General features: G+C 39.0%; 1 protein-coding gene across 4 annotated transcripts in view; it reads left to right on the top strand.

Annotated features, from left to right (window-relative positions):
• Positions 1-27,781, top strand: part of MCTP2 (multiple C2 and transmembrane domain containing 2) — a 161,918-nt gene that overhangs the window by 76,805 nt on the left and 57,332 nt on the right. For all 4 annotated transcript variants that reach the window (XM_044980842.1, XM_044980845.1, XM_044980844.1 and 1 more), the window contains 5 exons: positions 2,992-3,178; positions 4,391-4,484; positions 10,130-10,232; positions 13,737-13,839; positions 26,353-26,454. In XM_044980842.1, coding sequence (XP_044836777.1) covers positions 2,992-3,178; positions 4,391-4,484; positions 10,130-10,232; positions 13,737-13,839; positions 26,353-26,454 — 589 coding nt within the window. The remainder of the gene's footprint in view (positions 1-2,991; positions 3,179-4,390; positions 4,485-10,129; positions 10,233-13,736; positions 13,840-26,352; positions 26,455-27,781) is intronic.

The raw sequence follows: 27,781 nt of genomic DNA, 5'->3' as shown, positions 1-27,781 counted from the left end.
CTGCAGAGCTAAACGTGAATTTCTACAGCTGGAATTGAAGCTGGAGTCAATAACAAACTCTGATTCTGCGTGGGTAGGGAACAGAGGGGGGATGGATACACATGCTGACCAGTAGGTTACATCTGTATCTCTACCTAACATATACAGGTGTACTAATATGGGGGGGGGGGGAGATTAGATAGTAGGTTTTAGAGAGGTGATTAGAGGCAAGTACTGAACTAAGAACTGGGGAGATATAAATTTGGGGGAAGGAGGTGAGTAGAAAACTGAGATTGCCACTACACAGGAATGTTATATTAGGAATTTAGCTCAAGGGGGTATTTTGGTCTCCTAAAAGCATAAATAAATGTGTGGGTTTAGTCATTTGCTCTCCATTTGAGCTGACTTTGAACAAGTGATTGAATTACCTAGTATTACTTCATGTGGTGCTTCGTCCTAGGCTTGTATACTGCTGCCCATCACGGTAGTATCTGAACTCCTTCCACGTGAAATCAATAGTAATAGCGAAGTTCCACTCACTTGTGTAACAGTAAGAGAGAAAACAATGGTTTCCAGAGCGTAAGGGAAGTGCTGTGAAAGTAATTGGACCATAGTAGCAGTAGTCGAGAGCTGATTGCTGGTGTAGAAATTACTACATTAATCTGTTAAACTCAATTCTTGATTAATTTTTCACGACAATTTTTTGCCGTCTTATCAATTAAATTAAATGACTCAAATGAATCAGATTAAGTGTACTAATTCTCTAAGAGTTTTGCCTTTTTCCAGTGCAGATGTGGAGCCTGTTTGCAATTTTCTAAGGAAAAACTGTATCACATATAGATAAGGCATACCAGTAACTTGAGTGAACACAGATGTTTTGAGTCAGTTACTTTCTATGGAAATCAAAAATGAGTTGAGGAAACAATGCTTACACTCCCACATCTGCGTCCCTCCCCACACCCTTACACTCAATCTTCTCTTTGACCTTTTGTTGATATTAATTTTTTGAATGGGTGAAAACAGTCAGCCTTAACCAAAACAAACTGGAGTTAAATATAACTCTACTTTTATGACACAGATTTCTGATGAAGTTGTATCTGTGTAAGATGTACTCCTTTCTCTCAAATAATTGTCTTCTTCCCCCTCCCCCCACCTACTCTTATTGTACATAACACCTACAGTTATGATCACTAAAAGAGATTGGAGAAAAAGCAATATTTTCTGAGTTTTTCTCAGTTTTGCTTTGTGTATTTGGCAACATTCTGCATACAGTTACCAATATTGAATGAAAGCTGAAGCTGAACTTATTTAGGATAGTTAGGTTGATAGACTGTGAGAAGCGACCAGAAAACATGGCAAAGGTGATATCGATCTCTTGGATTAAAGGGATAAGAGTTTGAGGAAAATGTCTTTGTATTTCTCTTTTCCCACCTCCTCGCCTTCCAGGACTGAAGGTGTAGCAAGGAGCATTAAATGCAAGCTCTCGCACTGGGAAAATGGGTTGAAATCGGCCTTTGTGTAGTATGTGGAACTTGGGTGCTCTTTTCTTGGTTACCTTGTTTCCTCTTCCGTAGCACTTGGATGCAATCAATAAGAATAAACTTACAACTAGTTGTGTGTTTAACACTGTGCACTACATCGAGTTCACAGAGAGTGAGAGGCATGTCCATTGATTCCAGTAGTTAGAATCTTATTCAAATAAACGCTTCCTAATGCAGAGCAAGTGAGCGGCTTACACTCTCATCACACCAGTGATTTTTACTTCTTAGGTTAGATTTTTTGTGTGTGTTAATTTAAATGTTTTTGAGAGGTTTTTCCAAACATTTACAGAAAATAGGCTCTTAAAAAGCAGAAAGCATGCAATTTATAGCAGATGGGTACAAACCACTCCAGCTCTACAACTGGAATGGGATCAATCACGAGCAGTGCATGCACCATTTACCCAGAAGAAACCCACCTCGGGGACCCCTGTGGAATTTTTGCCTATTAAGACAACACCTTAACAAGTTTTGTTTAAATAAAAACTTGTCGGCAGGCATTAAGTGGAGTGAGAATTCTCTCTATCATCCATCCCACATCCGCTGGAGAAACGTGACTCCCCATATACCATGGAAATAAAGTTTCTCCTGCTTGCTTTTTTTTAAAAAACTGGAAACTTTTGTTCAGCTTATTTTTAAATGCCAAAACCAATAGAGCTTCCTGAAAGTTCCACTCCATTTACTGGACTTCCACATAGAAGGCAGTTAGCTGCGCTAGGTGTATAGACTTTGTCACATTTGACCATTTGCTTTCAGGCTCTCCGGCAAACTCTCTCTTCTTACCCCAACCTGGTCTCTTGTTTTGTTGTCTCTCTCATTAATGTGTCCTTTCTTTTTTTTTTTTTCTCAAAAGTGTCAGAGACTATAACAATGTGCATTATGAGCTGGCAGGTTACCTGCAAGCCACACTGCCCCTCTGGGAAATATAACAATACACTGAAAGCCTAGAGCTAGTAAGGTTTGTAAAGGAGATCAGGGCATACAGTACAATGTAGCATAAAATGAAGTCTGTGCCTTAAATGAAGCTGGTATTTTAGACACAACATTTCGACTTTGTATTTCCACTCAAATTATAATAATTTTACCATTTTAGAAATCAGAAGACATTAGGGTTTTGTGGGGGAGGAGAGCAGAGTTGGATTTAAAACCTCACCACTACAGAGGCTGCAGTCCTAATATTCAATCCCTGTGCTAGTGCAAGGAAACCAGAAATGAAACTGACAAGAAACAAAGTGAAACTAACTAGCTTTTCTCATTCCTTTTCCGCTCCACACACCCCCTCCCCACATTTCCCCCAGGTTGACCAAACAGCCCAAATGGTGAAAAGTAAATTAGATTTCTAAACTTGGTTCATCTGCATCCTTAATGATGGGTTAAAAAAAAAAGCCTTATTTTTAAAAGTGTACGTGTTAAGATTTATTTGTCCCATTAAAGTAATCCTCTTTATTATTAATCCATGACAATGTTATTCTAGGTGTAAAGTGGATATTACTGCGCTACCTAGCAAGCAGACCAATGTTTTAGAACTGCCGGTGGAGAAGCATCTGGGGTCTCTTCTAATGCTAATTGCTGTTACCCCCTGTTCAGGAGTTTCTATCTCTGATCTATGTGTCTGCCCCTTGGGAGACCCCAGTGAAAGGAAACAGATTTCCCAGCGCTATGTGAGTTTTTGTTTTGTTTCTACTTTATTAAAAAAATACTGAAAATTGCATCAAAAGAAGATCTGTCCCAGTCGTAATAACACAGCTTCTAATGGAAAAAGGTATCACACACCATAATTATGTTTAGTGTGACAAGTGAATAGACAGAGCAGTTAGCCTCTAGCAATTTGGCTGTTTGCATGTGGCAGTTTTTAAACTAACAGTTCCCTTTTGAAAACTTGAATTACATTAAGACATTATCTTAGGAAATGAGAGACCATGAATGTTAAAAAAAATCATAATGAGAGAGAGTATTATTTAGAATTCTTTTCTCATTGTGGGAATGTGCTCTGATCTGTTCACTTTGGGAAGATAAAGCCTGATGATAATATTTAGTACTTTCTGTAGTAAACCAGAGATCTTAAAGTGCTACACAGAATAAATAAACATTATCACTCCCATTTTATAGACAGGGAAACGGAGGTACAGAGAGTTTAAGTGATTGAGTCAATGGTAGAGCTGTGAATGGTGCCCAGATCCTTGACTCTGACTTCTGTACGCTAGCCATAGGCTCATGGTGCCTCTCTAAATATATCTTATACTTAGTTTTGGAATAATGCTATTTTAGTATTCAGATATGTGCTTGTTTCCCTTGAATCTCCTTGCCTAAATTAATCATTTAACTCCTGTACACTGAAGATTAAATATGAATAAAAATAAATGATAAACAGCCAGTTTACATTCTGGCATGAACAGTGTAAGTGTGTTGCAATGGGATCAGGGTTGGTACAGTTGTGTGAGTGAGTATCTGATAGTGAAACATTGAGCAGTGGGGACAGGGACCAAAATTAAGGGCTAGTCTACACTAAAGCTATAAGTTGACCTAAGTTACACTACTTCAGTTATGTAAATTATGTAACTGAAGTTGACGTAACTTGGATCGATTTACAGCGGTGTTCCCGCCTCTGTGTCGATGGGAGACACTCTCCCATCTACTTACCTTACGCTTCTTGGGGAACTGGAGTACAGAAGTCGATGGGCTAGCACTCTGCCATTGACTTAGCAGGTCTTCACTAGACCCACTAAATCGACACTGTTGCATCGATCAAAGCAGTGCTCATTTAGCCGTAAGTATAGATATGCCCTAAGACTTAAGGTTTTCTAGTAGTCCTTCAAAATCTATCTCACTGAATTATTATATTTAAAAAAGTGTCTTCACTATTTTTTTTCCAGTGTATAAAGAACTCCCTTCAGGACATGAAGGACATAGGCTTCTTACAGGTCAAAGTTTTAAAGGCAGTCGACCTGTTGGCAGCAGATTTTTCAGGTATTAAGTGTCTTCCTTCTTTTTCTTTTGGGTCTTTTCTGATGTGTTTTGATGCCATGTTACATGTTTTTGAGGTGTAGTGCATGTTAGTGAATCCATCACTCAGAAGGCAGTGCCACGAGTCTAGCAAGACAAAGTAAAACTTGTGTATCACCCACTTGTTAAAGCTTTAAAGGTAAAATACATGCCTGGGAACTGGAGTCCCACAAGCCCTATGCATCACTTAAGTCCCCAATGTAGGGCTTATGTGATGAACAGATTTTGTTGGCCCACTGCACTGGGGACAGCTTTTCCCTTCATATTTATGAGTGGCATGTCCAGTAAGTTTTTGTCTTTTTCCCAATCACTTAAATAAATTAGGGTTCTTGTGAGTTGAACTGTGGGATGTTTCTGTGCAATACAGGCCCTGGTACCTGTTTCTAATGCTGGAACTGTAACTATTATCCTGCAAAACCTTACCCACAAAGATAAGGGTTTGCTGGATTGAATTCCTAGTCCTGTGCTTAGGCCACCAGAGCACACCATCTCATTAAGTGCAGTTTAGACTTGCTGTCAACCATAGATGGAAAGCTACCTGAGATTTCTGTCTGAAGCAGAGGCACTCAAGTGGCCAAATTGTTGTGGCATCAAGGTCTTCCTAGGTCACATCTGAATAGCTAGGAAAATTACTTTTCCATCGTCGCATGGTATGTCTCTTTGTAGCCTGTGAGCCGTTTACATCTAACCATTCCGCGTCCCCAAGTTCTACAGAACATGATATGAGATGTCCTTACTTTTCTCTTGCAGTTCTCTGTCCCACCGCTTCACCCTCCAGCCCCTACGTTCATGGCTCTAATATAGACTAGTTTCAGCACAAGGGAAGTGATTCACTATTATTGCTGTAAATAGTGATTGGTGCCAGTGATCTTTAATTCAGAAGCACAGCCCCTGTAGGAGCTGTGTTAAATGCTCTGGGTTAAACACTGCACTCCATTTTCAGCTGATAGGCGGGTGTAACCATGTTCCACATGTGGCACAAGAAGTGTGATCAGCCCCAGTGGACAGAGGTCCCAGGTGTATTCAGCCCCAGCTGGAGAGAGCCAGGCTTTACCTTGATGGCTGTAGAACAGACATAATCACAAACATTAACTCACTGGACATGTTCTTGGCTATTACGAGGCAGGAACTGCATATGTTAGTTGCATATGTTAGTTGCATATGAATGACACTTGTCAGGTAGTGCTAACAGGCAATTATTCTCTGAGGGTGAAGCTCCATTCACTTCCCTTTGCTGACTGACTAGTTGAGTCCATGGTAGTAGAGGATCACTGTAATCTAGGAATCACAAAAAAAACACCCAGAGACTTAAGTATCAGTATACTGGACTGGAGAGAGAGGCCTGTCAGCAGTTAAAATATATATTTTAGACCATGTTGTTTATTTTTAACATCAGATTTACTGCAGGCTGTACCCATTGGTGAGATACATGTTCATTTGTGAGTTGTGACCTGTGTTATCAGGGGAACCCTTCTTCGTCACTGTTGGGACAACATTTTCCTAACCAATGGAGGGCTAGATTGGGGCAAATGGAAAATAGCTCTGTTCTGGGGTGAAAATTCGGCCCCTCATTACATGGATTTAATTGGGAGGATTTAGAATGCTGGGGCACTATTTTGCTCTTGCTTCTTTCAATATGAATCTGGAAAATAAGTCTTGGAAAAGTATCTACAAAGTGACCATAATTCAACTGCTGTTTGCTGGAGGTACAGTTTCTCAGCAACTTCTTGTGAGCTCATGAACTAAATAATAGAATTATAGAAATCTTCAAATTCTTTAATGTTCCACATTTACCTAGTACCCTGTTAAGCACTTGTCTAGGCTGCCTGAACACATGGGCGAATGCTCCCTTTTCAGTGGAGGTTTATCTGTGCTGGAAAACTGTGAACACTGGTTCCTATTGCAGCTAAATAGTGAATCTGATGCAAAATATACTTAATATCGTAGTTTCTCTCTTAATAGGAAAAATAACTTCTGCCCTCTTTTGAGGAGATCAGATGTATTGGGCATTATGTTATTTTTGCAGGGCACTTCTTAGAAGCTGATTCCACTGAGTGGTGACTGATGAAATAATGGCAAATGATGACATTTAAAAAAATATATCCATGATAGACATGAGATCTACTACAGCCAGTATCTTTAGTGGTGTATACTTCAGATACAGGTCTGATTGTAATGACAATATACTTTATCTTCTGGTTCTTTTTGACTCATCAGAGAGGCAGAGCACTAAAGAGAAAGCACTGTCAACCCAACCTGGGGCTGTTATTCAGGCCAATCTCTGATTGTAACATCAGCAGCATTTCTCCAAAGTAAGGACTATAAAAGATACTACCCCACGTTGTCAAAAGTTCAGCCAATAAATAGTGTTACTTATAAGTGTAGCCCCCCTGCCCCTTCCCACCCTCCCCCTGGGAACAGGTAATGGACTTTTTTATATACTAGCAATGCATTGAAGAACTGAAAGGATTAATGTGCAGATCTTCATTAAAAAATATAAAAAAGTCCATGTGCAATAATGACCAGGATAGAGCTATGTGGGTCAGAAGCTTTGCCTTTGATCTTGAGTTTTCTCAGCTGGCCTTTCACCTGACTGATAAAGGGCTGCTACAGTATGTAAGCCTGTATTGGTTTATTAGTTACTTTAGCTGCTCTTCATTAGTAAACTTAATAAGGCTAAATGTACCGTAGTAAAAAAAAGCCTTTATAACCTATGGGACTAATTCTACCTACAAACACACAGCATATTACAGGGAGTTTTGTCCAAGGACAGATTTGGATCTTGGCTGTGCTCATCCTTTGTGAGGGCCAATGGAGTTATAGAAGCAATGGATTTGGCCCCATTTCCCTAAATGCTTAAACAGGAGTGTATGCATTTGTGGGATAATGAACACTGAAAGAGATTCTGGGGATCTTGATTTTGCAATTGAAAGACTTTTCATAAAGGGTCTGAAACACACGTTCCTTGTGCACAGCTCAGAATGAAATCCTGTTTAAGTGCAAGGTTACTTAGTCTGTCATTATATTCAAAATAACCGAGGCTTTGAGCCTGAGCCTGATTCATGAGGCAAATGACAAATTGTTTTGCAATGGCAGTGCTGAAAATATCCTAGTATTATGTGGTAATAGACCCGCCAAATTGCAAAAGGATTCAGCCATTTTAGGTAAAAAAATAGCATAAATTTCTGATCGTGAAATGAGAGACACAAAGATTAATTATCTGTTCTGAGCCATTCATAAATGATTAGTGCAGCAATTATGTGCTTCCATAGTAGAACCCTCCCAAAGCAGTGCTGTATTTCCTCCACTGCCTGGGAGACTGTTCAGATTTATTATTTTTGATAAAAAGTAGCTTAAGGTCCAGCTAAAAATCTGATAAAGAGACAATCAAGGAGACAATAAAAAATACAAAGACTTCAAAGGGTTAATAGAAGAGCAGTCTGAGCATGTGTCATATTTTCTCAGTAGCTCAATGATGATTCAATGACGGGAATACTTCTGCAGACCAATTATCCAATTCTAAGTGTAATGCCATTTTATACCTTGTTACTACAGTAATGAAGATCAGATTTCAGTATGGTTGGTATTTCTGTTATAGGTTGGTGCATGTTGGTACTGTGCAGTTTACCAAATTTGAGTTTTTAACCTACAGTAATAATGAGAATCAGAACATTACATTATTGCATGCAGTTCTGGCTTTTAAAGAGCTTTCTGAAAACTCACAGGTACTATTTGAACCAGGTTTAGACCAGTTACCATGTCCCATATTGAAAATGTAGAACTAAATATGTCGAGGGATTATATGAGAAACCTCATCAACCCCAACTAGTTCAAACTTGAGCCTCCCCTTTTTTATATATATATATTCCTAGATAATAGTTTTGTCAATGTGAAATGACTTTTTCTGCTTCATTGGCTGTTTTTGTGTGCACATGAGCATTCTGTTCAAAGACGGCATTTGCTCACTGACCAAAAAATGGTATTCAGAACACAAAATTATAGAGTAGGATTGTCTTTTGGCATATACCATTTTGCGTTTCAAACAGTTTCTCTACATCATTAAGTACATTTGCCACTTGTACCTGGTTCCAGTGTATAGCTGGGTAGGAGACGAAGAGACTCCACTATAATGGGAGATTATTAAAACTTTCCAAAAGTGACTGGTAAATATTCACTGTTTAGATACTGGAAAACATTTCTACTTAGGCTGTAAACTCCTCAGGATAGATACCGGGTCTCCTTATTTGTTTGTAAAGTGCCTGGCACAGTTTGGGTACTATATTAATAACAGCAATTAAAAAAATCAACAGAAGTCTGCTAAAACCTGTTTTCTTTTATATAAATGTCTCCATGGCTGAGATACATAATAACCTAAATAAAAGTAAGACTAGAATGCCTGCAGTTGAGCTAAATGTAAATATGAATATCTAAGATAATGAACTTAAATCATATATACAGCTGAATAGGCTCATAGGAATTCTGTTTATAGTGAAGTTTGTCTGAAAGCTCGATTGTTTTAAAGTTCCATGCTGTGCCAAATGCAGGTATTGCAATCCTCTGCTTATTGAGAAAAGTCACTAGGAAATATACCTTCCCCATAAAACGCTTCCACTCTGATACACTCTTTCCTTTAATACGTTTCTCACTCTATGCCCTGATCCAGCAATTGAGTGCATTAGTCTGACCTGACTCTCACTGAAGTCACTGGGTGTCTGTATGGATTCAGAGATCTACTCGTGCAAATCTCATTGCAGGACTGGTGCTGAAGTGGGCACAATACTTTGCTTATTTTATGAGGCTGCATGTACTTAGAGCAGTGTTTCCCAAACTTGGGACGCCGCTTGTGTAGAGAAAGCCCCTGGCCGGCCAGGCCGGTCCGTTTACCTGCCGCATCTGCAGGTCCGGCCGATCACGGCTCCCACTGGCCGTGGTTTGCTGCTCCAGGCCAATGGGAGCTGCGGGAAGCAGCGGCCAGTACATCCCTCGGCCCGCGCTGGACCTGCGGATGGGGCAGGTAAACAAACTGTCCCGGCACACCAGGGGTTTCCCCTACACAAATGGCATCCCAAGTTTGGGAAACATTGACTTAGATTATATAATCAACTGACACAAGCAGAAGCTTTCAGCAGATGATAAAGCAAATTGAACTAACTGAAGCCCTGACATTTCTATAACCCAGGCTAAAAGTCTTCATGGTTCATAACCCTTGACCATCCGTGGAGGAGAATATAAAAATGGACACTTGTTCAGAATGGCACTACCTCTCTTATTGCATGTCATTTTTCTTGATAGTCAATATTGGCTGATCTTCCTAATTACCAAAGATGTAAAGATTATTCTTGATAAGCTTTCAGTTCTCTGTTACTAGCAAAAGTTGCCTACGTGGATTAGAATAGAAAGTGCTTTGATAAAGTTTCAGAGAGGAAAACAGTGGTTGTGTTGTTAATTTAGTAATTCAGAGAGAGGAAGACAATTTCCAGTCACCTCAGTGCAGTTTATTCTTACTTGACCTACAGATCTCCTTCTCCCAACCCTGCTGCAAAAAGAGTGAGCTAACTACCATCACATTATCTAACCCTTCTTTGTTTTTCCACCTGTTCTTTCCACAGGTAAAAGTGACCCTTTCTGTGTGTTAGAGTTGGGCAACGACAGACTTCAGACCCACACAATTTACAAAAACCTCAACCCAGAATGGAACAAAGTTTTTACCTTGTAAGTGAATTGCATTTGAAAACATGCTGTAAATGTGAAACAGTGAACAGCCCCAATATAAAAGATATATCCCAAACTTTACCTCATGTTCCCTAAAATAAATATCACTTTCTCCATAGGAAGAAGAGATTGACTGAGTTGTATTTGATATTTCTCCATTAAAGCATTTTGCCTTTTTCAATCCTGGCATGGAGTTTATTAATAGAAGTCATAACAAGAAGAAACTGGGATATTTGTAGGAAGAATCATGACTATATATAATAGATTCCCAGAAGTTATATAGCAGACCTGAAAATGGAAACCTAGATATAGTCACTCTTAGGTTTTCCATAATTTAAAATAAAACTTGTGTTTTGTTTGGACATGATAGAACTGTGGTTCTGCACATAATTTAATTTTTAAATGAACAGGAAGTAGAGTCCTGATTGTCCATGATAAAACAGCTGAGTTTAAATTAGGCAATAAGAAGCCCTACCCAAACCAGAAATTTACACCTTAATCAAACCAAAAATGTGTGTGAATTTGATGCCTGTGAAAAGTGCCCTGGAGACTGAAGGCCTCAGTATTCACAGAATAGATGCAAAGCAAGGTCATCACATGGGCTTTTATAGGGAAAATTTCTCCAATAGTGACCCACCTAAGATTTTTTTTTTTTTTTAGGGCTAAAGTGGAATAATAACCACTTATTGGAGCTGAGAGAAGAGTCTCTGCTTTCCTTAAACGATTCATTCTTTGTCCACTGCTGTTGAGACTACTGATAAAGGGTGGCAGTTTTATCTTAATGATGTGGATGCTAGTCCACTAGGAAACTAGTTTTAGTAGTATTGATTCAGATCATACAAGCTAGCATGCAGAGTGGCTGGGCTGGATTTGAACAAGGTTAAAGGTTTCATATCTTATTGCTGTGGGGTCGATGGAAAAAACTCTACCATGTATTTCCACTGAGTTCACTGGTGCCAGAAAATGAAATTGTGGAACATCTAGACCTCTTTTGTCCTCTGGACCCTACTGTGTGTCGCTTTTGTAACTCTCCTTCTTACCCTATTTGTCTATTCTCAAGAAGCTCCGCATGCATCACTATTTATCTTGAGCTTACAAAGTCCAGATTGGAATGTTTTAGTAAATCTGTTCTTGTCATATGCATTCTATATGACTTTCTGTTCTGTTTAGGTTCTTGGACTGTGCCCATCAGTGTAGTCTGAACATTTCTGACATTTTATATCACTAATAGCCTGTGTACAACTATTTGAATGGTGTTTTTTCAATTTATCTTTGAAAAATGATGTCCACGCAGTGTGCAGAGGCGGTCAAAAAAGCAAACAGGATGTTAGGAATCATTAAAAAGGGGATAGAGAATAAGACTGAGAATATATTATTGCCCTTATATAAATCCATGGTACGCCCACATCTCGAATACCGTGTACAGATGTGGTCTCCTCACCTCAAAAAAAGATGTTTTAGCACTAGAAAAGGTTCAGAAAAGGGCAACTAAAATGATTAGGGGTTTAGAGAGGGTCCCATACGAGGAAAGGTTAAAGAGGCTAGGACTCTTCAGCTTGGAAAAGAGAAGACTAAGGGGGGACATGATAGAGGTATATAAAATCATGAGTGATGTTGAGAAAGTGGATAAGGAAAAGTTATTTACTTATTCCCATAATACAAGAACTAGGGGTCACCAAATGAAATTAATAGGCAGCAGGTTTAAAACAAATAAAAGGAAGTTCTTCATGCAGCGCACAGTCAACTTGTGGAACTCCTTACCTGAGGAGGTTGTGAAGGCTAGGACTATAACAATGTTTAAAAGGGGACTGGATAAATTCATGGTGGCTAAGTCCATAAATGGCTATTAGCCAGAATGGGTAAGAATGGTGTCCCTAGCCTCTGTTCGTCAGAGGATGGAGATGGATGGCAGGAGAGAGATCACTTGATCATTGCCTGTTAGGTTCACTCCCTCTGGGGCACCTGGCATTGGCCACTGTCGGTAGACAGATACTGGGCTAGATGGACCTTTGGTCTGACCCGGTACGGCCTTTCTTATGTTCTTATGTTCACATGTGGAGGTAAAGCCTCATAAACGGGCAGGTTCTGGTAGCCATTTACTTTTTCGGGGCTCTCAAAACTTTATGGGTATATATTTAATTGCTGTTTATGTAACTCACATTACGCTAGTGTAGGTATTTGTCTCCCTTTACTGGGTCTCCCTCTAATTTCTCAACCTAAGAGATTAATGAGTTTTCTACAGCAGCCGGCATGGGGAATTAGTATTTTAGTTAATGCTTTTAGTGCCATAGGTTCCAAGCTCCATCCTTGGTGGACATTCATCCTAAGTTGTGGCCCCGTTGCAGGAATGTTCCTGGAATTAGTTGTCTTCTAGCTAGAGTAGCAGCTCTATGAGGCTTATCTTCTACTACAGTGACTCTCAACCTTTCCAGACTACTGTACCTCTTCCCAAGTCTGAATTGTCTTGTGTACCTCCAAGTTTCTCCTCACGACTTGCTTACGAAATCAGACATAAAAATACAAAAGTATCCCAGCACACTATTACTGAAACATTGCTGACTTTCTCATTTTTACCATATAATTATAAAATAAATCAATTGGAATATAAATAGTGCACTTATATTTCAGTGATTAGTATATAGAGCAGTATAAACAAGTCATTGTCTGAATGAAATTTCAGTTTGTACTGACTTTGCTAGTACTTTTTATGTAGTCTGAGCAAATATCTAGATGAGTTGATGTACCCCCTGGAAGACCTCTGCGTATTCCAGAGATATATGTGCCCCGGTAGAGAACCGTTATTCTAAGAGACCAAAGCCAGACGAAGCCTCGGTGTTTGGTTGTGTCAATTCCACTTGGATAAACAATAGCTTGCTTCCTTCCCTCCTCCCTCCCTCCAGTCATCTACAGTTACCCAAGCTCACACAGACAGCAATACATTTCCCTGGATGAATCTCTTATTTATTAATGATCCTGATAACCAGTTGAGATTAGCAGGCAGGTGTCATCCCCAGTAAAGCATATGGATTGGATGGAAATAATAATAATATTAACTATTATGTTTATGGGTTTTTAGAAGTTTTTAAACAATTTGGCTTGTTTTTTAGTAATTTAGAAATGAGGAGAATTGCTTAAGTCAGGGAAAAAATGAGAGAAGTTTTCTTCTTTAAATACCTTTTTTGCCACATATACACACCTTCCTAAAGTCTTCTTCTCTTGCCCACCTTCCTCCTCCTCCTCCTCCTATGTGCCATCAGTGTCAACATCCACACACAAAGATATCTGACCGTCTAGCAATAATTGTTGTCTTTCACATGGATACGTGAATCCTGCATGAGGGAAAAGCTTGGGGAATAGCCTTGGTTTGATTTAATTTTTGGAATTTAATTAAATGCTAGTTTTATACTCCAAGGTAATGCAGACTTAATTAGTGAAACACTATTCTCTGATCTTCCTGGAGCAGACTGCATGTGTACAGACCATTTTTTGTGCTTCTTATTCTAGCCCTATTAAAGATATCCACGATGTTCTTGAAGTGACAGTGTTTGATGAAGATGGAGATAAACCCCCTGATTTTCTTGGAAAAGTTGCGATCCCTTTGCTGTCTGTAAGTTACCTTGGCACGTGTATCAATCGAACGTTGGTTTCATTGGGAGCAAATTGCATTTCTTTCCCTCTTCTTTCTGTCCCTCTGAAGCAACTCAGAACTCGATATGAACAACCTCTTTTTGGGGGTGGGTGGGGGGGCGTTGTATGTGTATATAGTTATGTCTTGGTTTCTTGGTTGGTCAGTGTTTACAGTCCGCCTTACTGTCAGAAAGGTTGCCAATCCCTTTCAGTCCAAATATGATTGATTTGGAAAGAAAACTACTGAAATATCAGTAGTTCATCAGTTCAATATGCTATTTTGGTCTGAAAACGTAATTGCACTGTTTTTCTGTATGTATGTCACATCACCTTTCAGTAGTAACATTTCAGATATGTCTTTGTTCATTGTTGCTTCTCGATACTCCAAGAAAGTAATTGCACATCATAATAGGATTGACCAAATCGTTGTTGTTGGCACAGCTGAGCAAAATTACATAAAAGGGTGTGTTTTACTACATAGTACTGCAGTTTTTGTTCTGTAAGCAAATGTGAAGAGAGGGCGATCATGGGAGAACAGAAACGGAATTGCATTCTGGTATCTCCTAGGAACTCCAGTCCTGGACCAGGACCCCATAGCTCTAAGCACTCTACAAACACAGAACAAAAAGACAGTCAGTCCCTGCCCCAAAGATTTTATTATACAAGTAAAAGACAGAGGACTACAGATGGATACAGACACATTTTGGGGGGCGGGGGGGAATGCAAGGAAACAGTGAGACAACACACAGCATGACAGGCAGTGTGAACAGTATTACAGTGAGTATTGATAACACCCCTGGTAGTAAAGTTGGAAAATTATCTTGCATGACAACTCCCTGTTTTCATGTGCTAATGGCTTGTATAAAATAGGTTCACATTTGGGGCTGAAACTTTCCATGCTGGTCTCTTCAAAAATAAATAATTAAAGAAAGAAAAGAGCAGAGAGTGATGGTGTGGGGAGAAAGTAGATCAAAATCTTTTCAGCTGCTTTTTGGAAGTTTAGGAAAGCAAGAAGCAAACACCTTTCTCATTGTAAAGAAGTTGTATCCACTCATTTAAAAACAGAACAACAACAACAACAAAAATGGCTGAAGTTTTAAAGCTGGGTGGGACATAGTCCTCACTGAGGACTAGTTGCCTTAGCTTGGTTTGGTGGTGGTGGTGGTGGTGGGGGGGGGGAAGAGGTGAGGTGGGGGAAATTACAATTAAAATAACTAAGCAACAGAAAAATGACTTTGGAGTGTGCTCAATAGTACCAGAATCTTACCAGAACTCAATGAATGCCTGTCCCCTTTATGATGTCACTTCCCATTCTCTCTGCTTGAACAAATTAAGGGATGACAGGAGCTGGTGCTTTCAGGTTTTCTGTTGAACAGTTTACATGAGGAAGATTGTGGGCTGGGGAACAACACCATTGCTTGCTCCATCCTCCAAAACAAGTGCTTTAACATCCAAGATGGGGCAGAGGGGCACTCTCAGGGTTAGGAGATGTAATGTTTTAGTGTGTCTGCCATTTTTACTGCAATCTGCAGTATTTTATATATTCTACCTTTTCATTTTACATAAAGAATTATTTGTTCTGTCTGAAAATATCTGCTTCCCTATTAAACCAGTCCTGCAGAAAATTGTTGGCAGCCAAACAGCACCAGCAAAGTCAGAAACTCAGGCCCCAATTCAGCAAAGCACTTAAGCACATGCTTAATTTTCGTCCTGGGAGTAATCTCATTGACTTCAGTGAGACATCCTATGTGCTTAAAATTAAGCATGTGCTTAAGTGCTTTGCTAGATGATAACTTCAGAGCCCATTTGTGATAATTTGGATGTTAACATTATGAAGCACAGACAATTTAATTATTTTAAAGAAGGAAGTTAAGTTTTAAACTACATTAATTGACTAACATTGTTTCCAACAGCAATGTTCACATAGCCACAGTACATATATAGTGGGTAGAATTTTCTGTTCTCTCTGTGTGTGTTTGGATGGTGGTGGAGGTGTCAATTACGTGGCTTACTATATCACTGTTTTATGTTTTAAAATATTTATCATTCCAACATATAGGATGTCATGTACAGCAGAGTGAACGCTGCTGTGAGAACCTTACCTTTTGCAATCTCTGCCTTGTGTGCAATTTTAACTGCATTAATGTAGGTATTTGCATTTCATATCTACTTTATCAGAACCTGTATATATGAGGCATTGGAAATGTACTAGGAAGCATTCAGTAGTCAAGTGGCTACCAAGCAAACATATCAACTTTGATTTCAGTGCAGATATTTTTGAAAGGGGTTGAATACAGAAGGCAAGCTCTGTGGATCCATGTGATGATAAATGGCTAACTTTTGTATGAATTATCTGCATAAAGCTAATATTGACAATCCAATACCACAAAATAAAGTGCAGTTATACTCTGAAAAGTGATTCTGTAAGAACAGTGCTCATGGATTCCATGTGTGTTCTTCCTCTATGATCTCAGTTCACAGTCTCTTGCTTTGCAAGTTAAAAGAGATTTGTTTTTTCTAATTTTCAGCATAACTCAAGCAGGGATGTGAAAGTCACACTGAGTTCTTTCTTGTTGATCATCACCAGAAATAAAGTCTAAATAGTATCATTTTAGGCAGAGGAGGGACTCAGTAGTTCTGGAAATCAGGCCCCATCTATTTATGCACCTAAATATCAATTTTGGTGCATAATTTTAGTATGAAAAATTTGGTTTAAGAAAATGAGCTGGAAACAGAAAAATTGGTGGACTAAAATGGGCCTTTTTTCCTCTTTAATTCCCCCCCCTTTATTTTCTCTCTTTGTGGGACTGAAGGATGGGGTGAATACAGAATGGTGGATGGAGTTTAAATGCATGACTTTTGTAAATGTTACTATTTGAAGGCCTGGTCGAAAGCCCACTGTTGTCAAGGGAGCATTTCCATAGGTTTCAATGGGCTTTGGATCGGGTTTGATACGAACATAGTCTCATAATATGTAAAAGTGCTTCAAATAATACATGTACATTCCTTCTCAGATTAGAATTGCAGGGTGTTTTGCAACCCTCTTATTATTCTGCTACTGTGACTCCATGAGTTTCTTAAGACATTTATTCTCTGTTTGTCCATTTTAGTGGCAAGAGTCATTGACATCTGCAATTTTAGAACAATATTAAAGTCAGCTTCATGTGAAGAACCATTTGATATTTACAGGGAGGAACAACTCTGAACATCTTTTATTCCATTTTTGATTGCTTGGTTAATTTTTCCCCAAGTCCTCGTATCCCTGATGTTACTGGAAGAGAGTGGCTCGAGCAGCTGCTCTCCTGCAGAACCTGTGCTTGCCAAATGGTCTGCATGATCGGCAGCAGGCTGTGTGGGCTCACAGTAAGGAGATGTTAGATTTGGATCCTCTGTTGATTTTATAGGCATTTGTTAAGTATCCCTTAGGAAGCCTGTAACAAGGCAGAGGAGGGGATTGTGTATGTGTGTGGTAGAGTCCAAACTCCATTCAGTCTGGGTTCTTTATCCAAGATTTGAGGCAAAAAAAATTGTTTATGCTTTCCCAAGCCAACTGATTTTTCTTCCTTCCCTTCCAAACTTCTCTGCCTCCTATTTCATGCAAATCTAGTGTAAATATACTGTTCTCTGCCTATGATTAAAAACCATTTAGCACCTATAAAGTTATCAGAGAATTGCAGTGTTCTGAAACTCTCTTCTTTGAAATTGGAGTCTTTTTTTCTTTAACCCAATAGTGTTAGCACTTTTGTCCATACATTTGAGTGTATCCTCTGAATTCTTTTGAGAAATATATTACAAGAGAGCAGTAGTTGGAATCCCATGGATGGTGGCCGGTAACCACACAAACAGTCTAATTCATAGGTGATTGCCTGGCATTAAATCCATCGCCGAAAACCAAAAGGCATTTCACAATATTTTCTATCTCTTTGGTTAAAAATGCATGAGTTTTGCTTGTGATATATTTGCAGATGAGATGCATTTACTTGTAGATTCACGTATGGGTGACGGAGATTCTCATCTTAATAAAGAATAGACATCAGTGTGTGTACATATGGTGGGGAGGGTGTTCCCCTAATATTCAAATTTGAGAGTATATTTTGATTCAGATATGGTCAGGATTTTCTTAGGTTGGTGCTTTGCACAAAATCAAGGGTTCAAGCTTGTGAATGCTCATCACCAATGAATGTTAAGCTTAAAGGCACAAATATTAAGCAGAAAAACCAGTTGGACTCCCAGACTCCATTGTGATATTTGATATTTGCATTTCATCCTGAATTAGTCTGTTCCATAGATCATCCAATTAAGGAACAGAAACAATAACATATGGGGTGGGGGAAGAGTTCAAAAAAGAATTTGCCAATAATTTCAAATAGTGAATGAATTTGATAAATTCATATTTGGTTGGTGAACAGAATAAAGCAAAATTTGCTGACCAAATTATTTGTGAATTTTTATACAGCTCTAACAATAACATTTAGTACTTAAATTTTCAAAGAACCATAGAAACCTTAACTGATTTTTATAATGTCCCATTGAACTAGGTTTTATCTCCATTTTACAGTTAGGGAAATAGAGGCAGGGAAGTTTTGACTCCCCAAAGGCCACCTAGTGTGTCAGTGGGAGTCTGGATCAGCACTTGGAAGGTTCTGGCATCAACCACTGAAATCAAGACCAGACTCCATCTTTGCTTAAAGCATTTCTGAGGTTAAAAAATTGATTTGGTACTAATGAAAGACGAGGAATTTTGTAACACCCAGCTCAGCAATATGAGGAATTGAAGCTTGGTATGTTCCAGCAAGCTGTGTACCAAATACAGTGCATGTACTTTATATATCTTAACCTCAGGAGAGCTTGGCTGAGAGAATTTTTTTCCATGTTAATCAGCCCATGAATTTTTCTCCCATCTCTCTTGCCTTTTGCCCCTGCTTCTTATTAAAACGACCTTATGGTCTTTTCATTTTTGCTTCAAGGTACTCCTATATTATACAAAGATGCAAGTTATTTGGAAGATGGAAGTATGTAATGTGCTTCAATGAAGTTGAAAGCAAAGTATAATGGTCTTATATCAAATATCCCCATGTTGGAGGGACAGTCAGATGAAGTACTATGTCACAGGATGGGATGTTCTTATGTGTAGCATTATCAACTCAACGTTGACTCCAGCTGTACTCTTTTTTAATTAACAGGAAAAGGTCTGTAAAATATCCTCATCAAATAACCAAATGGTTTCAGTAGCCAATAATACAGTGATGATAACTAACATAAATGTCCCAGAGGTTTCATGTTTTAAGGGATGTCTCATATTGAGAACACAGGGACCTGAGTCTGAAAGATACTGAGCACCTCATCTCCCTTGGGAGTAGAGGGCATTTAGCATCTGACCACTAGAGCCTGGTGCTACAGCTGTAATATTCAGGATCAGGCCCTAGGTGTGACAGTTGTGGTAACACTATAGTTGTATTATCTGGCGCTGAATGGGTTGAATAGGTGGCTTGCTGTCTCCTTTTCCTAGGGAAAGTTGCCTTTGAATAATTCCATGTGTCTCATCTACTAGGCACTCTTTATGTTACTCAGTGCAACTGTATGACACTGTGCATTAGTGATGAGATTCAGAAAGAATTTCAGAGTCCCAAATGCTTTAGACATGTTACCCAGGGGGAATAGCTATTGTCCATTGCATACATCAAGGGTGGTGATGTACAAGGGTTTTACCCAGCTGTGTTGAGTCATATCATGAAGATATGACATCGGATTCACATCAAAGGTGGATACATGGTGAGATTTTCCTATTTCAGTGCAAAAAACCTTAGTAAACCAAATTTCTTTGAGATAAAAGCAATGAAAAAACCTTTGCTGTATAAGGTTCCTGTCTTCTCAATGTCTTATGTTGTATTAATCTCAGGTTTTACTATTTCATTAAAATTCACAAGCGGTCAGTAAGGTGTTTACTTAATAGATTTAGCCTTGGCTATCTACATCAATACCATATTCAGTCACATTTGTTTTAAGGGGGCGTTTGTAAGAACAGTTCAGCAGATATATTCATGAATTTGAGAAAAATGCAACACAATATTAGCATGGAAGGATAGAAAGCTGGGGGAGGACTTTACAGTGGATCCACACCATAGTTCAGATTAAGATTGGATGTCTCCCTCACACCAAGATATAGGACCAGATTATTTGGAGGCACAGCACAGCATGGGTTGGGGCTGCAAAGGTGCACCTTTGTTCTTCTGGAAATCTGGGCTGTTTCAGGCATGGCCCATTATGTAAGTTAGAGCAACCCAGAGGCTGCCTTAATTTGTGTCAGCTTCCTCTCAACCACCAATGGGCTGCTGTGTAACCCAAAATATTTGGGTTACAAAGCATGCCAGACACCCCCCCCCAACTGACATACTTCCTCCACATGCCCCTATATTGGTGGGTTGGGCAGGTGGGCGGAGGTAGCAGTGTAGGATTATCTATGCCAGTCCTTTGTGGTGGGGAAATTTCTCAGATGGCTATTCTGCCCTCTTTATATTGTTGGAGCAGCAAAGAAGGGGCCATAGCCAGTGCCAGAAGCTTCCCAATAGTACTTACTCAGCTTAGAGCAAGGATGTCTTAAGGTCAGTCCAAGGACTAAATTCATACCACAGCTGCCTTCTCCCAAAAAAAGAAGGCTGAAGACAAAGATGATCCTGTTATTTTTTGCCAGTGAACTCAACCAGTAAGAAGTTTCTATTGGTGTGACAAGGATGCAACAAGTATAGGCAAATATGGGTGTCCATTTTAATATTTTTATTACGTTATCTAAACATATTAGCATACTTGATGTGATCATCCTTCTTTGGATGGAAAATGCTGTGATGGGAAAATCAACATTTTCCCATGGAAAATTTCCTGATTTTTCCATTAGGAAAATCTAAACAAATATTTAGTTTCTGGTCAGGTCAACCCAGACCAAACATTTCAGTTTGTAGAACCAACTTCAAATGTTCTGTCTGAGGGCAGTTTGACATTAATCTGTGTTCTCCTGAGCTACTGTGCAGTGCCTGAGGAGAGTTGTAGTTCAGGTGCCTCGCTCCCCTCATGGACTACGTCTCCCATGATGCACCATGGTGTCCTCTCTGGTTGAACTGTAGCAGTGCCTTATGGGAATCACATGGTGTAGGCTGGCTGGGGAGCTTGGTTGCCCTGAGAATGGGGACTTGAGGCACTCAAAATACAAGTCCCATGAAGTACTGAGGCAGCTCAGGAGGACACAGATTAATTTCAAACCAACTGGAAATGAAACATTTAAATATGTCCAACACAATATTTACAGACATTTCCATTCTATGAAAAACTTCAACATTTTGACTTTTTTGTCCCAATTTAGAACACAAACATATTTTGAAATAATTGGAATTTTCCTACAGGATAGAAATGTTGATTTGCCACCAGCTCTAGTCACAGGCCTTGCCTCGGCTCTTGAAGTGACAATGGAAAGTCAGAGCTATCTTTTGCTTGTGAAGCTGGAAGGGGAAATATGGAATTTTAGAAGAATTATTAAGTGTAATGATTATATGACTTATTATAATTTATTATTGCGGTAGTATCAAGCAGCATCAGTCATGTTAGGGCCCTGCGTGCTAGGTGCTGTACCAATCTAGAGTAAGAGACAGTCCCTGCCTCATAAAGTTAACAAACTAAAAGGCAAGATGTTGCCTGCGAGCGACGCAACCAAGTGGTGTGGGCCAGGGGAGGAGGAAGACAGTATTGTAGAAAGTTCTAGCATCAGTATCCGTAATTGTAATAATCACAACTTGCCCCCTGCCTTATTATCAGATGACTCTTCTGGTACGGATCATGACAAGGATGTCAGATATATTTGGATGAGGATATGGGGGAAGCGTTATGGATATGAAGGAAGGTGGGTTTTTTTGTTGTTTGTTTTTTTGGTGGGTTGTTTTTTGTGTATGTGCGCCTAGGTTTTTTGGTTTTTTGATGGAACAGCTTACAATAAAGCACACAGGAACTTTTGGGCAAAGCAAACAGCAGGTATTCTCAGCTGTACCATTGAATAAATTTTGTAGGAATAAAGAAAAAAAATCCCTCCTAATGAGAGATGTAAACAGTAGGGTGAGGAGGTACGTCATATTGAAGGAATCTTTTGGTTCTGAGAATTCTTCACATTTTCTGTTCATAGCTTTTCTTAGTCATTAGTTTGTGTCTTTACATAGAGCTAGCTGAGAAGATGTTGGATTCTTTTTCTTATAGCACATCCATCCACCTGAAACCAAACAGTGCTAGGAAAAACCATCCTATCTGGCCTCAGACCTTACAAAAAGGAGCAAATCAATAAGTCAGACTTTCCTGCCCTCGGTGTTAAATCAATCTGTTACAGGCAATCTTGCGCATGATCAGCTCTCCCAAACAATGTGGGCATTTCATCGTGGGATTGGATCAAGGTGTAAAGCATAGTGTCACTAAGGAGTAGCCTTAACCACCTCTCTTCAAAGGTCCTACCCTCAGCCCTGTTCAAATTTAGATCAGAAGTGTGTCTGTGTAAAAAGTATTCCCTTCCTTTTCACCAAGTTGTAATATTCAGTATTCATTGATAGCCTTGCCAGAGACAAGTCATGTTACAGAGACCATTCGTTGAACTCATTATTGAATGAAATCCCTGGGAAAAAAGTGATTGTAGTTGCAGTGACACAATGGTAGATCAGATTTAATCAGTCTTTGAGATACTTTCTGTCTGACTCCGATGTAATATCCATTCACATTTCTTGTAGCTAAAGGGAATGTTTGCCAATGACCATGCACAGCAGAGGTATGAGGAAAAAGTGGACCCCAAATGAAATGCAAAAAAATGGGTCATCTTTAGATATTTGGCGGGAATGTACTGTATTGAAAGAGAAACAAATGTAGAGAGGAAAAAGTATGACTCAAGAAATTAATGCAATGGAAATGTACTGTAGCGAAAGCTAACCTGGGCGTTTTTTCTGTGTACTTCTGAGGGATGCTACCTTTTTATTTCTATATGATCAAATGTACTGAGCTTCCCCACTTCATTTGTTGAAGCAAACTGGGTTAGCGTGCTACTGGTGCATTAAGCAGGTTTTTTTTACTCTGTAGTCAATAAAAGATGTAAGGTGGAGAAACGCCACTTTATTTCCAAATTCCCCCCCTCTGTTTTTTCTTAAGAGGGTCAGGGAACTAGGAAATCAATATGAATTTTTAGTGTTGGACAGAACTATAATTTCACATCAACCCCTACATAAACCAAACAGAATTAAGAATAAGAAATAAAACTGACTGTTAACACTTCCAACAAAACTGGTGTTTTTCCCAATACAATTTTATGTAAAGTATAAGAGTAATGGTGCTCACCTTTAAAAACACATTTGTACCTTTTAAAAAGGTCTTCCAAGCCGAAACATTCTCTCAGATACCATAATTCATTGCAATGGGCATCAATTCATTGTTGGTTCCAAACTTGCTGTACTAACACACAAGGAAACACTCCCACTACATTTGATTCTGCTCTCACTGTACAAATCTGGAGTGAAATCAATGGAATTTGCTCTGGTGTAAAATGGCGTGATGCCAGAATCAAACCCAGTAAATCTAGCTAAAGCTACTGTCATAGTCCTGCATGTTTCTACTTAGCCACATGTGGTGGTACTATGTTTTGATGCTTTCCCCATCTAGATATTTGAAATGGATAATTAACTAATATATACCAAGGACAGATAAAGAGTACTCCTCACCAGGTTATTGTCAAGGATATTTTCCCCCACTAGGAACAGAGGAAGAGCTATGAGGAATGTGTATCTGAAAGATGCAGACAATCACTAAAACATATATAATTTAGTTATCCAATTCATTTTAGCTCTTGATGTGAAATAAGCACAACATTAACAGACATGTAGATTAAAGTCTGAATTGTGCTTTGAGTTACCTGTTGTGAATGTGTGTTCACATGTGCATCTCTGAGAAGTTGTTTTCAGCAGCATTCCTTCTACCTGTTGCAGAAATGTTAACCAGAATGTTCTCCAGGCTAGCAGGCTGCAAGAGTTATTTACCAGGAACCCAATCCATCTGGACTACTTTGTAGATTTTGATTGATTTATAATATTATCAAGGAAGAAAAATGTGAAGACGATCAATTCTCTGAGCTTTATGGAAGTGTGTTTATTTTTCAGAATAGGAGATATAACACAATCATTGGTTGGTGGACTAGAGTAGATAGGCTGCTTGGAAGACCGTATCTACAGATTTGAGGTTGCCATTGGTTGCAGGCCTTGTTCAAGCAGATTTAGAGTCTCTTGGGAAGCCATTTATTTGTGCTGTCTCCCTAGCTAGAATGCCTAAGATTCCATGTGTAATATCCTTCTGCTATTAATCTGCCCCAGATTCTTGTATCAGCTGGGTATGAGGAGTGAGTGTAGAATTGGTATCATGTCCAGAATTGACGTGGGTGGGTTTATGGAGGGAATGACAGATGTAATACATGAAAGTTTCCTGTTAAACAGCAGAGGTGAGTGAAAACTGTGATATGCATCATCGCAAACTGTGTCAAAAGAGAAGATATCCTGACATCCCACACTGCTTTATGTCTTATCATATGTCTGTTTCGTAGGTCTGGTTGAAAAATGTTAAACAAAACATTGTCCTGTTTTGTTTTTTTGTTTTTTTGTTTTTTAAGAGGTATTTGGTTGCAATCAAAATTTTCTGAGGGAAAAAAGTCTGAGTTTGGTGGAATTTCCAATTGGAAAAATTGAAACAAATTGTTTCATTTCTGATTTACAAATCAGAATGAAACATTTTAGTTTGGGAATGTTGAAATGCTTGGTTTGACATTTCCAAATCAAATTTTTTCAGAACTTTTCAATCTGCAAAAAAGAAGTGATATTTTGACTTTGTCCTGAATTGGGACAAAACACCAAACCTCAAAATATCTATATTTTTAATAGATGAGCAATTCCACTATTTGATCAGCTTTAGCTGTTAATCTGCACAAAGCAGCTTACATTCCAGCCATATATTCTTGGAATATGAGGAATAAACATCACTTTAGCACTAGTAGCCCTGTTGTACTGAGGGACAACCTACAGGTCCAGATTTGGCAGCACTGTCTGAAACCGTTGGGCTGTGAAGTGGCATCGTATTTTTTGTCAACTTAGAAGGGGCAGCTTTCATGGAGGGTACCCCTTTTGTGTTGTATCCCATGTAGGTTCTACCTGCATGTGGTTTGAAATGCTCATTTAAAGAAAGCAGAATCAATCTACAGTCAATCAGGGCACCATGTCTTTTTTTGTTTAAAAAAAAACCAGCATCACCACAAAATACCAACCCCAAAACATCCTATCAGGTGAAGCTTTGGATGACAGCATTAGTGGAAGCTGGAATTCCTGTTTGGATCCCGCAGAGGATACAAACATGTTCTTTATGGGGGTCCTCTTTCCTTTAACTGTTAGCCAGGAAAGGGATCAATCTGTTGAAAAACTATTCAGTACAGAGGAGGTGGAGCAGCATTGGGAAAGATAGTGACCTTTCCCTTGTCATGTGAAAGCACCGCATTGCCGTTTGTGCCTTTTATTCCTTACCCATTTTCACCGTGGCTTGTATGAGCGCTTGTACTAAATTAATGCCATGACAGCAATAGCTATTTTAAATATGGTTGCAATTTCATGCCCCCAAATTTCCTCTGTTATCTTTAATCTTTGATCATTACAGTCCCCAAATGGAGATTTTTCGGTGAGCTGCAGTTTTTATGTTGGTGCTGTTTAGAATTAACTGGTCCGCTTCCTAAAAAGCCAAATGTTTAATCAATACATATCCTACTGTGTATAATAAATACATTTCTGCCATCCCTTTTGAAGAGAGGATGCCATTGATTTGAGCCAAATAGTCTGCAAAATGGTAAAGGAGATGGGTTTTTTTCATCGCTATTTAACATGACAGGGCCAACAGGCAGATTAGAGCATAGAAACAGCGTCTGAAATTCTAAGGGGAAAGTCTCTTACAGGAATTTGTTTATTTTGAACATTTGTTACATTAACATTCGTTCCAATTGTAATGATTGATTGATTTGGACTCTCTTTGTTCTATGGCTAATAATTTGACAACCTTTCAATAAACAGAGAATTTGGAGATTTGGTATTTTGATTTTGTTGTTGTTGTGTTTCCTTTTCTGATCTTTGAAAGAAAACTTCCATTTTAAATCTGTAATAACATAGGCTGATTACTTCCCATCAACTCACTGGCTTCCAGGACAGAATTTTCAGACTGGTTATTGTTTGCACTGCTCTGCTATAAAAGTACAGGGTCTGTAAATTAAAATTGGACTGTAATAGTTTTAATCTGCAATTTTATAGTCCTCTAATCCAGTGGTCATGTTGCATTTCAGGCTTTTACTTATATTGTCATCTTTTCTGGAGGAGGGCAGTGGTTGGAAAGCTATTTTAGACACAGCAGGGAGTTAATATTTGTTGATACACTTTTTATTATTTATTTATTATAATTCTAGATTAGAAATGGACAGCAGTGTTGTTATACATTGAAGAATAAAGACCTGGAACTTGCTTCAAAAGGAGTAGTTTGCTTGGAGCTGGATGTCCTATTTAATCCAGTAAGTTTAAATGTTTTCACTTAACTCATCCTCTGTATAAGAAACTGGAACGCCTAAACTTGCCAGTGCCAAGGGGTTTGGTCTTTTAAACACAGGAACTGAACGGAGAAGGTCCTGACCTGGTTGCATCTGGAGGGAAGGTTGGGCTTTATTCTTTTTATAAAGAAATACTGGCAGATCACAATGCTGCAACATTCCATCCAAGTTGATGTGACAATGAAATGGCAACTTTGGGCTGGGGATGACCACAGATGTTTTGGGAAGAGGTGTGGGTTATTGCACGCAAGGGCTTAATTTGCAGCAACAAAAAAGGGAGTTAATATTTATATTACTATGCAGGAATTTTAACTACTAATTCTTCCCAGAAAGTTGACCCACAATATCCTATTCAGAGGGTGTTGACAGGAACAAAAACTCAGACATAGATGTGGTGGTCTCAGATTGCTTGTCCCGCCATCTCTTACTGAATTAAATTCTGTTTTACATTCGCTGTTGCTGGATGGAATGTAACTCAGTTCTTACTAGCCACTTATTACAGTGATGTAGGAAGCAAAGTTTTATTTATTTAAATGGCTGATAGGTTCTATTTTGCCGTGAATGGAGTTTAGATTTGGGATGTTGCTATAGGGAACAATGATCAACACTCTTTGCCAAAGAACAATCTCAAATATATTATGGCTCCCCTTTTCCGGAGGCTTTCAAAGATGTTCCTTTTTTCAGATAGACTGGAATCTACCTATTTAAATATCTATTAGCCATCACTGTAGTGTCTGGGAACCTCTTTATAATCTTTAGTTTATTGTATCTACGCAACACCGCAGTAAGATAGGAAGGTACTGTTTCCAATTTACAGATGGGATATTAAGGCCAGAGTAGGCTAGACCAAGGTCACACAAAAGTTTGTGACAGAGCCAGTGCCATGGCCACTTGACCATTCTCCTATCTATGGCTAAGATACTACTTTTTGTGGGCTAAATTATGATACCATTACTCATATTTGGGTAGCACTTTACTCCATGAGTCATTCCATTGACTTCAGTGGACCTACTACTAAAGTAAGGTAGTATTCAGCATGAATAAGTAAATCACAATCTGGCAAGTGGCTAAGTGTGTTACAGGAGTGTAAAATACTTTCGGCTGTTCTTGAATGTCCCTTCTAATACCTTAGTATTAAATATGCAGCATGAATAGGACAATTGGGGATGTGATCTTCAGTTCCCGTTTCTTTTTTTAGAACTTTTCTTTATGGGGTTGATCCAACAGAGGAACAGAAGGGAGTATGCTGAGCTGTGTGCTAAGCTTAAGCATGGAGCTGCCCACACCCTGC

This window comes from Mauremys mutica, chromosome 11 (genome assembly GCF_020497125.1).
Source record: "Mauremys mutica isolate MM-2020 ecotype Southern chromosome 11, ASM2049712v1, whole genome shotgun sequence".
NCBI classification, from domain to species: Eukaryota; Metazoa; Chordata; order Testudines; family Geoemydidae; genus Mauremys; species Mauremys mutica.
Note: the sequence above shows the minus strand (reverse complement) of the source record. Positions and strands in the feature narration are given on the sequence as shown.